The following is a 14,628-nucleotide window of genomic DNA, read 5'->3' on the forward strand; positions in this document are numbered from 1 at the left end:
AGAAGGGAAAGGCTACCCACTCCAGTATTCTGGCCAGAATTTCATGGACTCTACAGTTCATGGGGTTGCAAAGAGTCAGATACAACTGAGTGACTTTCACTTAAAATATATATAACATAAAATGTAGCATTGTGACTACTTTTAAGTGTTCAGTTCAGCGTAGTGTTAACTATATACATATTGTCGTGCAACCAATCTTCAGAACCTTCTCATCTTGCGGAACTGAAATTCTGTCCCTTAAATAGCCGTGCCCTGTCTCCCCTTCCACCAGCCCTGGGCAACCACCATCCTACTTTCTGTTTTTCTGAATTTGACTATTCTAGTTGCCCCATCCAAGTTGAATCATACAGTGTTTGTCCTTTAGCAACTGGCCTGTGTCTCTTAGCATAATGTCCTCAGGGTTCATCCATATTGTAGCAGGTATAGAATTTCCTTGCTGTTGTAAGGCCGAATAATATTCCATCATTTTGGATAGACCTTGTTTTGTTTATTCGTCATCTTGTCGGTGGACCCTTGGGTTGCTTCCACCTTTTGGCTCTTATGAATAATGCTGCAATGAACAGGGATTCTAGTCTAGTCAAGGCTATGGTTTTTCCTGTGGTCATGTACGGATATGAGAGTTGGACTGTGAAGAAGGCTGAGCACCGAAGAATTGATGCTTTTGAACTGCGGTGTTGGAGAAGACTCTTGAGAGTCCCTTGGACTGCAAGGAGATCCAACCAGTCCATTCTGAAGGAGATCAGCCCTGGGATTTCTTTGGAAGGAATGATGCTAAAGCTGAAGCTCCAGTACTTTGGCCACCTCATGCGAAGAGTTGACTCATTGGAAAAGACTCTGATGCTGGGAGGGATTGCGGGCAGGAGGAGAAGGGGACGACCGAGGATGAGATGGCTGGATGGCATCACAGACTCGATGGACGTGAGTCTGAGTGAACTCCAGGAGTTGGTGATGGACAGGGAGGCCTGGCGTCCTGTGATTCATGGGGCCGCAAAGAGTCGGACACGACTGAGCGACTGAACTGAACTGAACTGAACTGAACAGGGATTCACAGATAACTCTTTGAGACAGTGATTGTATTTCCTTTGATTATATACCCATTAGTGGGATTGCTTGGTTATTTGATCATTCTCAAAATCCTGGCTTGCTCAAAATTCTCCAAGCCAGGCTTCAACAGTACATGAACTGTGAACTTCCAGATGTTCAAGCTGGATTTAGAAAAGGCAGAGGAACCAGAGATCAAATTGCCAACATCCGTTGGATCATCGAAAAAGCAAGTGAGTTCCAGAAAAGCACCTACTTCTGCTTTATTGACTATGCCAAAATCTTTGTGTGGATCACAACAAACTGTGGAAAATTATTCAAGAGATGGGAATACCAGACCACCTGACCTGCCTTCTGGGAAATCTTTAAGCAGGGCAAGAAGCAACAGTTAGAACTGGACATGGAACAACAGACTGGTTCCAAATAGGGAAAGGAGTACGTCAAGGCTGTATATTGTCACCCTGCTTATTTAACTTATATGCAGACTATATCATGTGAAATGCTAGGCTAGATGAAGCACAAGCTGGAATCAAGATTGCCAGGAGAAATATCAATAACCTCAGATATGCAGATGACACCACCCTTACGGCAGAAAGTGAAGAGGAACTAAAAACCCTCTTGATGAAAGTGAAAGAGGAGAGTGGAAAAGTTGGCTTAAAGCTCAACATTCAGAAAACTAAGATCATGACATCTGGTCCCATCACTTCATGGCAAATACATGGGGAAACAGTGGAAACAGTGTCAGACTTTCTTTTAGGGGGTTCCAAAATCACTGCAGATGGTGATTGCAGCCATGAAATTAATAGACACTTACTCCTTGGAAGGAAAGTTATGACCAACCTAGATAGCATATTCAAAAGCAGAGACATTACTTTGCCAACCAAGGTCCGTCTAGTCAAGGCTGTGGTTTTTCCAGTGGTCATATATGGATGTGAGAGTTGGACTGTGAAGAAAGTGCCGAAGAATTGATGCTGAATATTCATTGGAAGGACTGATGCTGAAGCTGAAACTCCAATACTTTGGCCACCTAATGGGAAGAACTGACTCATTGGAAAGACCCTGATGCTGGGAAAGATTGAAGGCAGGAGGGGAAGGGGACGACAGAGGATGAAATGGTTGGATGGCATCACTGGCTCGATGGACATGAGTTTGAGTAAGCTCCAGGAGTTGGTGATGGTCAGGGAAGCCTGGCGTGCTGCAGTCCATGGGGTTGCAAAGAGCTGGACAAGACTGAGTGACTGAACTGAACTGAATGATTGTCCTATTAATAGTTCTATTTTCTTGAGGAACTACTATGCCATCTTCCATAATAACTGTGCTGATTTACATTCCCACTAATAGGGCACAAGGGTTCTCTTTTCTCTACATCCTTGCCAAAATTGTATTCTCTTGTCTTTTTTAAAAACCTCTTTCTGGAATTTCCCTGGTGGTCCAGTGGTTAGGACTCTAGGCTTTCACTGCTGAGGGCCTGAGTTCAGTCCCTGCTTGGGAAATTCAGATCCCACAAGCCATGTGATGTAGCCAGAAATAAATAAGTTTCAAAAATTGAAAAGCTTTCTTTTTGATAATTATTCTAACAAGTGTGGGGTGACGTCACATTGTGGTTTTCATTAGCATTCCATGATGATTAGTCATGCTGAGCATCTTTTATGTACCTGTTGACCATCTGATATCTTCTTTGGAAAAAATCCTATTTCGGTCCTCTGCGCATTTCTAAGTGGTACTGTTTGTGTTTTGCTATTGACTTGCATGAATTCTTTATATAGTTTGGATGTTAACCCCTAGTCTGATATATGATTTATAAAATATTTTCTCCCATCTTGTAGATCATCTCCTCATTTTGTTGCTTGTTTTTTTGCTAGGCAGAAGCTTTTTAGTTTGATGTAGGCCCACTTGTTTATTTTTGCTTTTCTTGCTTGCGTTTTTGATGTCATAGCCAAAAAAAAATCACTGCCAAGACCAAATGTCCATGAAGTTTTTTTCCTTATGTTTTCTTCCAGAAGTGTTACCGTGTCAGATCTTACGTTTAAGTCTTTAACTAATTTTGAGTTTATTTTTGTGAGTGGTGTAAGATAGGGCACGATTTCATTCTTTTGCATGTGAATATCCAGTTTTCCCAACACTGCTTATGGAAAAGATTATCTTTTCCCCATTGAGTACTTTTGGCACCCTTGTCAAATATTAGTTGACCATATATGCATGGGTTTACCTCTGGCCTCTCAATTCCGTTCATCATGCTATGTGTCTGTTTTTAGGCCAGTACCATACTGTTCTGATAACTGGACTTAAGCAGTAGAGTTTGAAATCAGGAAATGTGATGCCTCCAGCTTTGTTCTTTCTCAAGATTCTTTTGTTTATTTGGGATCTTTTATAGTTTTATGTGAATTTTAGGATTTTTTCCTGTATCTATAACAACGTCATTGGATTGCATTGAATCTATAGATGGGTTTGGGTAGTATGGGCATTTTAATAATATTTATCATTCTGCTCCATGACCGTAGGATATCTTTCCATTTATCCGTGTCATTGTGTGGGAACAACTCAGTATTCCTGAGTCGTATCCTACCATTTAACTTGATTTCGGCATTTTCTGCTTAGAGACAGCCTCGGAGCCCAAGGTTAGAGACAGTCCTACAAGAGCTCCCGCTCCCCAAGTTCAGACGCCAGTCACAGCTTCAAGTTGTCACCCGGGCTTCTGACCAAGTGGCTGCAGATGGGGAGTTCCAACAACCTCCTCCTAAGGTTCAGTTAGAGCAGCTTAGAGCAGCTTGCAGAGCTCAGAGAAGCATTTTATTACTAGATGACTGGTTTATCACTAATAGAAAAGGATATGACTTAGGAAAAGCCAGAGGGAAGAGGTGCATCGGGCAGGTCATGCGGGAAGCTGTGCGGAGTTTCCTTTCAGGTTTTCCATTTCCTCGTAATTCAGTCTGGGTAGGTTTTATATTTCTAGGAATTCATCCATTTATTCTAGGTTGTCCAATTTGTTGGTGTATAGTTCATCAATATAAAGTCTCTCTCTCTCTTTTTTTTTTAATATAAAGTCTCTTATGATCCTTTATATTTCTACAGTGTCGGTTGTATGTCTCTTCCTTCATTTATAATTTTGTTTGAGTCCTCTCTCTTTTTTGTTAGTTAAACTGGCTAAAGATGTTAATTTTTTTCTTTTTGAAAAAGAAAAAAAAAACCAAAAACCAGTTTCATTGGCTTTTTTCCCTATTGTCTTTCTAGTTTGTTTCATTTATTTCTGCTTTAATCTTTATGATCTCCTTTCTCCTGCTAACTTTGGGTTTAGTTTGTTCTTTTTCTGATTCCTTAAGGTGTAAAATAGATTGTTTGGGACCGTTCTTTTTTGCTTACTGTAGGCATTTGTTGCTATAAAGTTATACCTCTTAAAGTTGTTTTTGTTGCCTCCCATAAGTGCTAGCATGTTGTATCTACATTTCTGTCTCAGAATACTTTCTGATTTCCTTTTGATTTCTTCTCTGACCCATCAGTTGTTCAGGAATGTGTTGTTTAATTTCGCGATATTTGTGAATTTTTTAGGTTTCCTCCTGTTACTGGTTTTTAGTTTCATACCATTGTGGTTGGAAAAGATATTAGATATGATTTTGGACTTTTTATATATGTTGGGCTTTTTTACTTTGTGCGCCAACATATGATCTGTTCTGGAGAATGTGTGCACTTCTGAAGAACGGGTATGCTGGTGCTGTTGGGTGGAATGTTCTGTGTATGTCTGTTCGGTCCATTTGGTCTGTAGTGTTATTCGAGTCTGCTGTTCCTTTATTAATTTTCTGTCTGGGTGATCTGTCAAAGTTTCCAACTGTTACTGAATTGCTGTATGTGTCTCCCTTCAGCTGTGCCTTCAGTATTCAGGCGCTCCAGTGTTGTTTGCAGTTGTTACATCCTCCTGAGGAGCAGACCCCTTTGTCACTGTATAGTGACCCTCTTTGTCTCTTGTAACGGATTTTGGCTGAAAGTATTTTATCTGATATAAGTACAGCCACTCCTGCTCTCTCTTGGTTACCACTGCACAGAAGGTTTTTTCCATCCCTTCACTTTCAGCCTCTGTGTGTCCTTGAAGATGAAACACAGATCTCTTGTAGGCAGCTTGGTGTGATTCTACTTCTAAGTCGTCACGTGCACTTCTCCACCATGTCCCATCCTCTCTAACCTTGGTCTCCTTATTTTACTGCCCAGGTGACAACATGTACAGCTGTGAACGGTGTAAAAAGTAAGTGTGTGCATTCTGGAGGCTTCTCCTCAACTTCCTGTCTGCATCTGTGGTCCACACACTTCCCCCTGGCCTTCCCCAGGGAACTCAGCCGCACAGCGTGCCTGGGGTGGGAGGGGCACTTGCCTCCCCCTGGCCCCCTCTCAGGACGTTCACGTCCCCTGCTGTCTCCTCCCAGGCTTCGCAACGGGGTGAAGTACTGCAAGGTCTTGCGGTTGCCGGAGGTGAGTGGGCAGCTCCCCGCCCCTCTGCCTGCTAGGCCTTCGCCACCCTGTGCACAGCGCTGTGCAGGGCAGTGCCTGACCCCCTCCCAGACCCAGGAGACCTGTGGAGACTCTGCTGCTGAGTCCTGAGAGATCCTCCCCAACTCCCCGCCCTGGGAGGGTCTAGCTGATGCCAGGGAGGCTCGTTGTCCAGTGTGTAACGCAGGGCCCAGTCTTTTTGTCCCTCAGCACGCCTTGTGAGAGCAGGGGGCAGGTGTGGGGGCACTGAGCCCACCCTCTGGGCTGAGCCCGAGGCAGGGCTGCTGGGAAGGCCTCTCCGAGGAAGTGGCGTCTGAGTGGGGCCTGCGGGCATAGGCAGGCATTGGTCTGGTGGAGTGGGACCACGGGAGGAACCGGTGGTGGGAACCCTGAGGCAGAAACGGGCCTGGCCGAGGCTTGTGGCTGCGACAGGAGGTGCGCGTGGCCCAAGGCACAGGTGCTGGGCTTGGCTCAGCCGGTCTGGGGGGAGCCTTTGCGGAGAAGCTTTCTACAAGCTGGTGGTTAGAGTTCTTTGGGGGGTTGGTGCAGTGGGCCAGTGACAGCTTCTTGTCCAGACCAGCCGAGTGTTCGAGTTCAGCCCATCCCAGTGGCCAGTCCTGGTGGTGCAGCTCAGTCACACCAACCTTCTTTGGGGACTGGAAGCTGGCCTGGGCCCACTCCCATCCATGGTTTTTTTTTTTTTAATGGCTTTAATAAAGGCTGTTAATCTAAAATACAACCAAGTTACAAGTAGTCAGTAAGGATTTTCCATCCTTGAAAACGTGTATCGAAGAAAGGGAGGCTGCTCAGACACCCAGGGGGTGCCCAGCTGGGGTGGGCAGCACACCCCCAGGCATGGTTCTTTAATGTGTTCACACAGAGTCAAAAGCTGGACCATTGGCTGGCCCGGACCTCTGCAAGACCTCTGTAGGCACTTTCTTTTAGTCACCTGGGCCGCAGGGCCTGAGTGGGTCACGCAGTGGGCTGGGGGGCAGTTCCCGGAGCCCTGGCTCAAGGCCCCCATCAGGTGCCCTGGGGTCACGGGGCCCTGGCCAGTCCAAGAGTGATGGCACCTCTCTCCACCTCCCCCAGATCCTGTGCATTCACCTGAAGCGGTTTAGGCACGAGGTCATGTACTCTTTCAAGATCAGCAGCCACGTGTCCTTCCCCCTCGAGGGCCTTGACCTGCGCCCCTTCCTCGCCAAGGAGTGCACATCCCAGATCACCACCTATGACCTCCTCTCGGTCATCTGCCACCACGGCACGGCAGGCAGTGAGTCCGCGCCCACCCCTACCCCGACCCCGCCCCGTCCCCCGGGGGCTCCATCACCGCCTGAGTCTCCCGCCGCAGGTGGCCACTACATCGCCTACTGCCAGAACGTGATCAACGGGCAGTGGTATGAGTTCGACGACCAGTACGTCACCGAGGTCCACGAGACGGTGGTGCAGAACGCGGAGGCCTACGTGCTCTTCTACAGGTGCGGTTCCGCCAGCGCGCCGGGGCCCTGCCAGCGCGCCGGGGCCCTGCCAGCAACCCGCGAGCCTGGCGTCCTGCGCCACCTCCACGGGACTTCACCCGGGGGCAGGGGGGCGCCTGCGAGGGCTTTAGGCCAGGGAGGAGTGAGGATTGGGGGTTTTAGAGAGAGCCTGCTGCTCTGGCTGCTGTCAGGAAAGCAGGAAACCCATGTAGCTGAGTTGGGTTTTCTGCAGTGATCCTGGTGGGAGGTGATGACCCTGGAACTCTGGCAGGGGCGGTGGGGCCTATGAGATGCGGAGGATGCTGAGATGAGGGGTGCTGAGGTGGGAGGGTGCTGAGATGTGGAGGGGTGCTGAGATGAGGGGTGCTGAGGTGGGAGGGTGCTGAGATGAGGAGGGGTGCTGAGATGAGGGGTGCTGAGATGGGAGGGCACTGAGATGAGGGGTGCTGAGATGAGGAGGGTGCTGAGATGAGGAGGGGTGCTGAGATGTGGAGGGGTGCTGAGATGTGGAGGTGCGCTGAGATGGGAGGGCACTGAGATGAGGGGTGCTGAGATGAGGGGTGCTGAGATGGGAGGGCACTGAGATGAGGAGGGGTGCTGAGATGAGGAGGGTGCTGAGATATGGAGGTGCGCTGAGATGGGAGGGCACTGAGATGGGAGGGCACTGAGATGAGGGGTGCTGAGATGAGGAGGGGTGCTGAGATGGGAGGGTGCTGAGATGGGAGGGTGCTGAGATGAGGAGGGCACTGAGATGAGGGGTGCTGAGATGAGGGGTGCTGAGATGGGAGGGCACTGAGATGAGGGGTGCTGAGATGAGGGGTGCTGAGATGGGAGGGCACTGAGATGAGGAGGGGTGCTGAGATGAGGAGGGGTGCTGAGATGGGAGGGCACTGAGATGAGGAGGGGTGCTGAGATGAGGAGGGTGCTGAGATAGGGAGGGTGCTGAGATGAGGGGTGCTAAGGGGCCTGAGATGTGGGGCTTCCTGCACGGCGCGTGGCTCCCACTCCTGACCCGCCCCCGTGCCACCCTGCCCCAGGAAGAGCAGCGAGGAAGCTGTGCGTGAGCGGCAGCAGGTGGTGTCCCTGGCCGCCATGCGGGAGCCCAGCCTTCTGCGGTTCTACGTGTCCCGGGAATGGCTCAACAAGTTCAACACCTTCGCTGAGCCAGGGCCCATCACCAACCACACGTTCCTCTGCTCCCATGGAGGTGAGGCGGCCTTCTCTGTGCCAGGGGCGGGGCGGGGGGGCGCTGGCAGGTCCAGCTCCCCCATGTACCTTCCTCCTCAGGGATCCCGCCCAACAAATATCACTACATCGACGACCTGGTGGTGATCCTGCCACAGAACGTGTGGGAGCACCTCTACAACAGGTACGGCGCCCACAGCGTCCTCTTCTGTCCAGGCTGGGCGGGAGAGGAGGCCCGGGGAGGGGTGCCTCCTTGACCCCACCCTGCCCTCACCCCGGTAGCAGAGCAGCACAGAAGCAGTTTGGGAGGGGCTCCCCCTTGTAGCCATGTCTGCCTGGGGCATCCGGCCAGACCCTCCCAGTCACAGGGGACAGAAACCTGGCTAGAGAGAGCGTGCGGCCCCTCGCAGTCCGTTGTGGGGCTGCCGGCTGCAGGGCGGGCTGGTAGATGTCTCTCCCCACGCCATGCCTCGCTTGGGGCCATGAGTGCCTGCTGCCTGGGGCCCTCCAGGTTCAAGTCCCTCAAGAGCCTGTGGATCTCTCATGGAGGGGTGAACCCCTGCCCAGACTCGGGTCACTCTGCACCCAGCAGGTGGGCTGTGCCATAGCATCGGGGTGATCACGTAGATGGGGGGGAAGAGGCCGGAGAGTCCCAGCTGCTCCCACTCCTTGGACTGGCTTGGCCCCGCCCACTGGCAGGTCAGGCATGGCCTGTGCCCTGATGGATGGGTTAGAACCCCACGAGAGCATCCCCAGGCCCAGTGTAGACCACCCCCCCCGCCCACCTGCCTGCAGAAGGACCTGCAGCCTTCCTTCGACGCTGTCCTCAGAGTCAGGTCAGGCAGGCTTCGGCCACCGCCGCTGCCCAGTGGCCAGGACGGGAAGCCAGAGTGTTGAACGGTCCTCGTGACCACGAAGCACATATTTGTGACACCCCTGCCCTGGGGCAGGTGCTCTCCTGGATGCTGCAGGCGCTCAGGTGCGCGGGCAGCCCCGCCAGTCAAGTGGAGAAGGTGAGCTGAGCCAACAGGCCGTGCGCAGGGTACCCAGGGAGCCCGAGGGCCGGGCCAGGGCGGCACTAGGAGGCCTCACTTTCTGGCAGGTTCTGCTGCCTCCCCCAGCAGGGCCCTCCCCTCAGGACTCGTGTGTGTCTCTCTCTCTCGCCCACCCGGGTGCAGGTTTGGGGGCGGCCCCGCCGTGAACCATCTGTACGTGTGCTCCATCTGCCAGGTGGAGATCGAGGCTCTGGCCAAGCGCAGGCGGGTGGAGATCGACACCTTCATCAAGGTGCGTGGGGCGGGGAGCCCAGTGCAGGCAGGCTCAGGTGGGAGCCTCCTTCTGTAGGAGACCAGAGGGCCAGGGGCCAGGCCAGATGGTGAAGGGGTTCACCGGAGGGAAGAGTCAGGTTTAGTAAGCTCAGGTGCCTCCGCTCAGGGGACTCCACGCAGCTGTTAAAGGGATAGGTGCTGCCCGTTGGGGCTGGATGGTTCCTTATTGGGCTGGTTGTAGGATGTTTAGCAACATCCCGACCTCTGCCCACTTGATGCCAGTGACAGCAAAAATTACCTCCAGACGTGGGCAGGTGTTCCCCAGGGGAACCACTGGGCTCTGTGAACTGACAACGGAAGGGTGCATTGAATGAAAACACCAGGTTGCAAGATGGGACCCAGTATGATCCTGATTGGGAGAAAAAGACTCCTGTGGGGGCCACAGGGGTGTGTGAGAACCGAGACCCCTGGTGCTGCTCGCAGGGATGGGGCCCAGGGTGCCTCCATCATTCGTCAGTCCAGGGCTGGACGTTAGACACCCGGCATCGTCACTGTTAAAAAATAACATGTCAGGCTAGTTAGAGAGCTGGCAGGGGACCAGGTTCTGTTCAGTGCGGGGGGAACAGCCTCTGCCGTGTGCTCTCAACGGGTTTTTACAAAGTCATTAACAAGAGGTTCACCCAGGTGTTAGCAGCAGGCATTGGGAGTGGTGGGAGCATGGGGGAGAGGGTTCTTTTCTTGAACTCGTCTGGCAGTTCGAAACTTTCTCTGGGTGTCCGGTGTTTCCTAAGAGTCCAGGGTGGGGCCCGACGGGGGTTGGATGTTGGCACTGACCCTCCCCTCGGCCCCGCCCTGCCCAGCTGAACAAGGCATTCCAGGCCGAGGAGGCGCCCGGCGTCATCTACTGTATCAGCATGCAGTGGTTCCGAGAGTGGGAGGCCTTCGTCAAGGGCAAGGACAACGGTGAGTCAGGGGGGACCCGGCCCGGGCCGGCCGCTCCCCGTGCTGGCAGGGACTCGGGGCCCGCCCACCTCCTGGGAGTGTCCCAGGAGGCATGGGCTGGGGTGCCCGGATCTGAGCCCGCCCAGCAGGTTTTTGGTACCAGCCTTTCCAGCGCTCACCCTCTGCATGGAGCATGGGTGCTCTCCCCGCCCCATGCTGGGATCGGGTCCCCGCCCCGGCCGGGCCTTCTGGTTGCAGCAGGACAGGAGCTGTCTCATGCTGCCCGTCCTGTTCCTGCCCCTCTGCCCCATGGTGACCGGGGTGACTGCCCTTCCTCCTGCCAGGCCCTTTCCCCTGGGGACTCCGTGGCCCTAAATAGATGTTAGTTGTTAGGTGGCTTCAGACTCTTAGGACTTGGACGCTGTTATTCTCCACTCACAGAGGTGGAGACAGCAGAGCGTTCATTGAGAGCCGGGGCTCACTCACCTGCATGCGGCTCTCTCCTCACCCCCTGAGTTCCACACTCGGCTCCCAGACCAGGGTTTGGAGCCCAGCGGGGTCAGCAGAGCCAGGAGCCTCTGAACACGAGATGTTCATTTCACCCTTTCGAGCACAAGCGCCGGACCGGACGTGGGGAAAGGAGGCGGGTCTCACTGCCATCCACACACCCCCCTCCCCGCCCGTAGCGGCTTTGATTGATCAGGAGCCTGGCTCCAGAGTCGCAGCCCCATCTCGGGCCAGGCTCTCAGATGAGAGCAGGGTCCAGCTGACACTGGACGTCCACCTTCCCCCCACTGCCCCTGCCCCAAGCTAGGGTCTGAAACTGGGGCTGGCGTCCTCAGGATTCCCCTCTGCCAGGTCCAGGGACACCATGAGTGCCTCCAGCCTTTAGACTCATGTCGATGAGCCTTTGGAGCCCTGAGTCCCTCGCCCCATAAGACCTTGACCCTGACTCCTGGGGCCCAGCACCGCCTCCCCAGGATCACAGGTGTGACCTCACACCTGGAGAGCGGCTCTCATCTGCTGAGGGCTGGAGGCTGCCAGTGGCTGGGCACTGGGTTTCTGTCCACCGCTGCAGAGGCCCAGAGGTCCTGAGCCCGAGCTGTGTCTGTTCCAGAGCCCCCGGGGCCCATTGACAACAGCAGGATCGCACAGGTCAAAGGAAGCGGCCACATCCAGCTGAAGCAGGGTGAGGCTCAGCCCTGCCCCTGCCTCTTCCTGCGGGCCAGGCTCCCCTCCTGGCTCCTGGGAGCCCCCTCTTGTCACCTCCTGGCTTCCAGGTCCTCCCAGGAACCCCTTTGATCAGGCTGCGACATCCATCCAAGTCCAGGCCTGGGCCTTGAGCAGAGTGGTCGAGGTGCTTAGCCTCTGCGTGGGTTCCCCAGCCCCTCTGTTCCCTACCCACGCCCTCTCCCCGCTCTGCCACCTCACCTGTCTGTCCTTTTTGCATGACCCCCACCCCAGGAAACGAGGGGCTGCGACCACAGATGTGGCCTCTGGGGGTCCTCAGAGGATGGACTTGCCCCTGGAAAACCCCAAGATTCCCATTTACAGCTTGGCACAGGAGCCCATGGTTGTCCTCCCCCGCCCCGCCTCCTTGGGGCCTGGCGCTCCCAGAGTCCCCCTCAGAGCCCCCATACTGCCAAGGTGGTGGCTTCAGCAAGGGCAAGCCCAGCCTGAGCGGCAGCCCCTCATACCCTGCAGGAGCTGACTATGGGCAGATCTCCGAGGAGACCTGGGTGTACCTGAACAACCTCTATGGCGGCGGCCCTGAGATTGCCATCCGCCAGAGCGTGGCTCAGCTCCCGGACTCGGAGAGCTTGCATGGCGAACAGAAGATCGAAGCGGAGACCCGGGCCTTGTGACTTGGTGGGCCAGTCTGTGAGTCCCCTCCTCCCTGGGCAGAGACCCTCCCGTGTCCCTTGAGTGTTGGGGAGTGCCCTGTGCACACAACCCCCAACCCCTGCACCCCCACCCTGAGGCTGCTCAGAAGAAGGACCTTCTCGAGGGATGATCCAGCTGTCCCCACAGGCCCCCGCCTTTGCCCTCCACCCCGTAGAGGGTGTGTCCCCAGAAGAGAGGCTGGCCGCTCTGGAAACCCAGATGTGTAAAGAAGGAGACGAGTTATTTTGGTTCACAGTGAGTAACGCCGCAGCTCGGAAATACATCCCCTTCAGGCTTGTTTAAATGACCATGGCTCTGCGACGTTAACTCGGGTCCCTGCCGTCGTGTCGTCGTCGTCACTGAACCTGCCCTCTCGCTGGCTCAGGCCCAGCCGTGGTCCCTGGAGCCCTCAAGTCGGGGGCCGCGGCCGCGGGATGGGGGGTCGCGGAGGGGCTACTGCTCCCCAGGTGTTGCCCACCGGTGCCTGGTCCAGCTGCGGGCCAGAGCCCTGAGCAGGGTGCCGTGCGCCAGCCCTGAGGATGCCGCCCCTGCGGGTCCCCGCGCCAGTTCCTGCCGAGGCCCCCCTTCGCCCCGCACCTGGTCGGTCATCATAGAAGTCTCCAGAATCCTGCTCGCAGTGTTTCTCCTGCAGACTTAACAACTCTGGACCCATTGGCAGTTGGGACCCGAGGGCGGGCTTGGCGTTCTGTCTGGGGGGACAGTTTCCGGAGGCAGCTGGTCCCCTCTCACCCTGCCTTGCCCTGCCCCAGGCATCGCTGGTCACTTGCCCCTGCCAGGGACCCAGGTGGTGCAGCAGGAATCCCTTGTGTTCCTGTGTCTGCTGTTAATGCAGCTTCCGCGGGGGGGCGTTGACGTTTCTCCCCAACACTGAGCCATGCAGAGCCCCTGGCCCGGGGAGGGGAGTGCCTGGACCAGCTCACACGGGTGGGTCCCAGAAGGGTGTCTTGTAGATGCTGAGCGAGGCCACTGCTGGGGTGCTGGGACCCCTGCGCACAGCAAGGTGACACAGAAGTCCCTGGACGAAAGAGCCGGGTGGAGAGGCCCACCTCCTCAGGGCCAGAGTGAATGAGAGGCGGGGAAGGGGTCCTGGGACCAAAGCCCCCCAGCTGCTGTGCCCTTCAGTCTCCGTAGAAGAGATGCCTGTAGAACTTGGCGGCCAGCGGCCCTGGCAGAGCCCCTGAAGCTCTCAGTGTGTCGCTCACTTCTGTGATCTCGTTGCACCCGGATCTGGTTCCTTCCCCACTGAGGCAGCCGAGATCAAAGAACAGGCCGCTGCTGGAATCTCTGGACATTTGCCGCAGCCCTTGGGAAGCTGGTGCCGCCGCCAGCAGCCACCCCGCCCTGCAGATCCTGGCAGCCTCCTGCTGCCCCATCTTGTGACATGGACTCCACTGTGCAGGTTGTACTCACCCCACGTCTGCATCTAGTGTGAGCTCAGAGCGTCCCAGTAAACACGTGCCGTGCCCCATAGTCCGTGCCCGCATCTCTGCATCTGCCGCACTTAATTCTGTTCCTGGGTGGGGAGGAGGCGAGGGAACCTGGCTGCTATGGGGGAGGGCCGTGGAGCCACCGTGATGAACGTGACAAATGACCAGAAGTGGTGGGGGGCTCTGCATGGCTCCCCAAGAGGCTGCAAGAGAGGAAGAGGAGACCGCTCCACTTTCAGCCCACGTTGGCCTCTGTCCTTGATTTCTTGGGACCCACCCCAGCCCCAGAGAAGGGGGGCCGGTTGTGGTCGGGGCTTGAGGCCCCCACCGCCCACAGACCTCTCCTCTCTGCCCCACGGACTCCTCGGAGCAGTTGAGAAGCAGGGGTTCTTGCTGGACCCTTCGAGGGCTGCAAAGCCTGGGGCGGTGGTACCGTCTCCTCCCCAGCGACTGACCTTGGCGCCTCTGTCACGGCATTGTGGTTGCTCGTGTCTGGCATCCGGGGCTCCCTGACGCTTAAGTGACGCTAGTGTTTTACAGCCTCTGCGGTTTGGGTTCGTTTTGTTTATGCTTTGGGGGTTTGGAGGGGAGAGAAGAGCTTGAGATTTTATGTATGACTTGAAACATTTACTTGTGAAAATCCCATCAGACGCACATCTGCAGAAACATCTTCAACAGAGTGATAAAACAGGCAACAGATACCTGCCCCCAGGAAAGACTCTTACAGTCTCACTGAAGCCCCTCCAGAGCCTCCGGATCACCCCCACCCACCCCAGCCGAAGCTCTTTCCCTGCGTTTCCTTTGGCCTCCAGTTCAGTTGCTCAGTCATGTCCGACTCTTTTCAGCCCCATGGACTGCAGCATGCCAGGCCTCCCGGTCCATCACCAACTCCCGGAGTTTACTCAA

General features: G+C 54.9%; 1 protein-coding gene across 1 annotated transcript in view; it reads left to right on the forward strand.

Moving 5' to 3' along the window:
* The window catches only part of USP20 (ubiquitin specific peptidase 20), a 42,956-nt gene extending 29,141 nt beyond the window's left edge, over positions 1-13,815 (forward strand). Inside the window, exons 16-26 of the mRNA XM_052649510.1 lie at positions 5,242-5,275; positions 5,454-5,499; positions 6,610-6,790; positions 6,869-6,995; positions 8,033-8,202; positions 8,283-8,364; positions 9,359-9,467; positions 10,309-10,411; positions 11,508-11,579; positions 12,095-12,271; positions 12,422-13,815. Coding sequence (XP_052505470.1) covers positions 5,242-5,275; positions 5,454-5,499; positions 6,610-6,790; positions 6,869-6,995; positions 8,033-8,202; positions 8,283-8,364; positions 9,359-9,467; positions 10,309-10,411; positions 11,508-11,579; positions 12,095-12,255 — 1,085 coding nt within the window. The 3' untranslated portion in view covers positions 12,256-12,271; positions 12,422-13,815. The remainder of the gene's footprint in view (positions 1-5,241; positions 5,276-5,453; positions 5,500-6,609; positions 6,791-6,868; positions 6,996-8,032; positions 8,203-8,282; positions 8,365-9,358; positions 9,468-10,308; positions 10,412-11,507; positions 11,580-12,094; positions 12,272-12,421) is intronic.
* The last annotated feature ends 813 nt before the right edge of the window (positions 13,816-14,628 follow it).

Source organism: Budorcas taxicolor, chromosome 11 (assembly GCF_023091745.1).
Source record: "Budorcas taxicolor isolate Tak-1 chromosome 11, Takin1.1, whole genome shotgun sequence".
NCBI classification, from domain to species: domain Eukaryota; kingdom Metazoa; phylum Chordata; class Mammalia; order Artiodactyla; family Bovidae; genus Budorcas; species Budorcas taxicolor.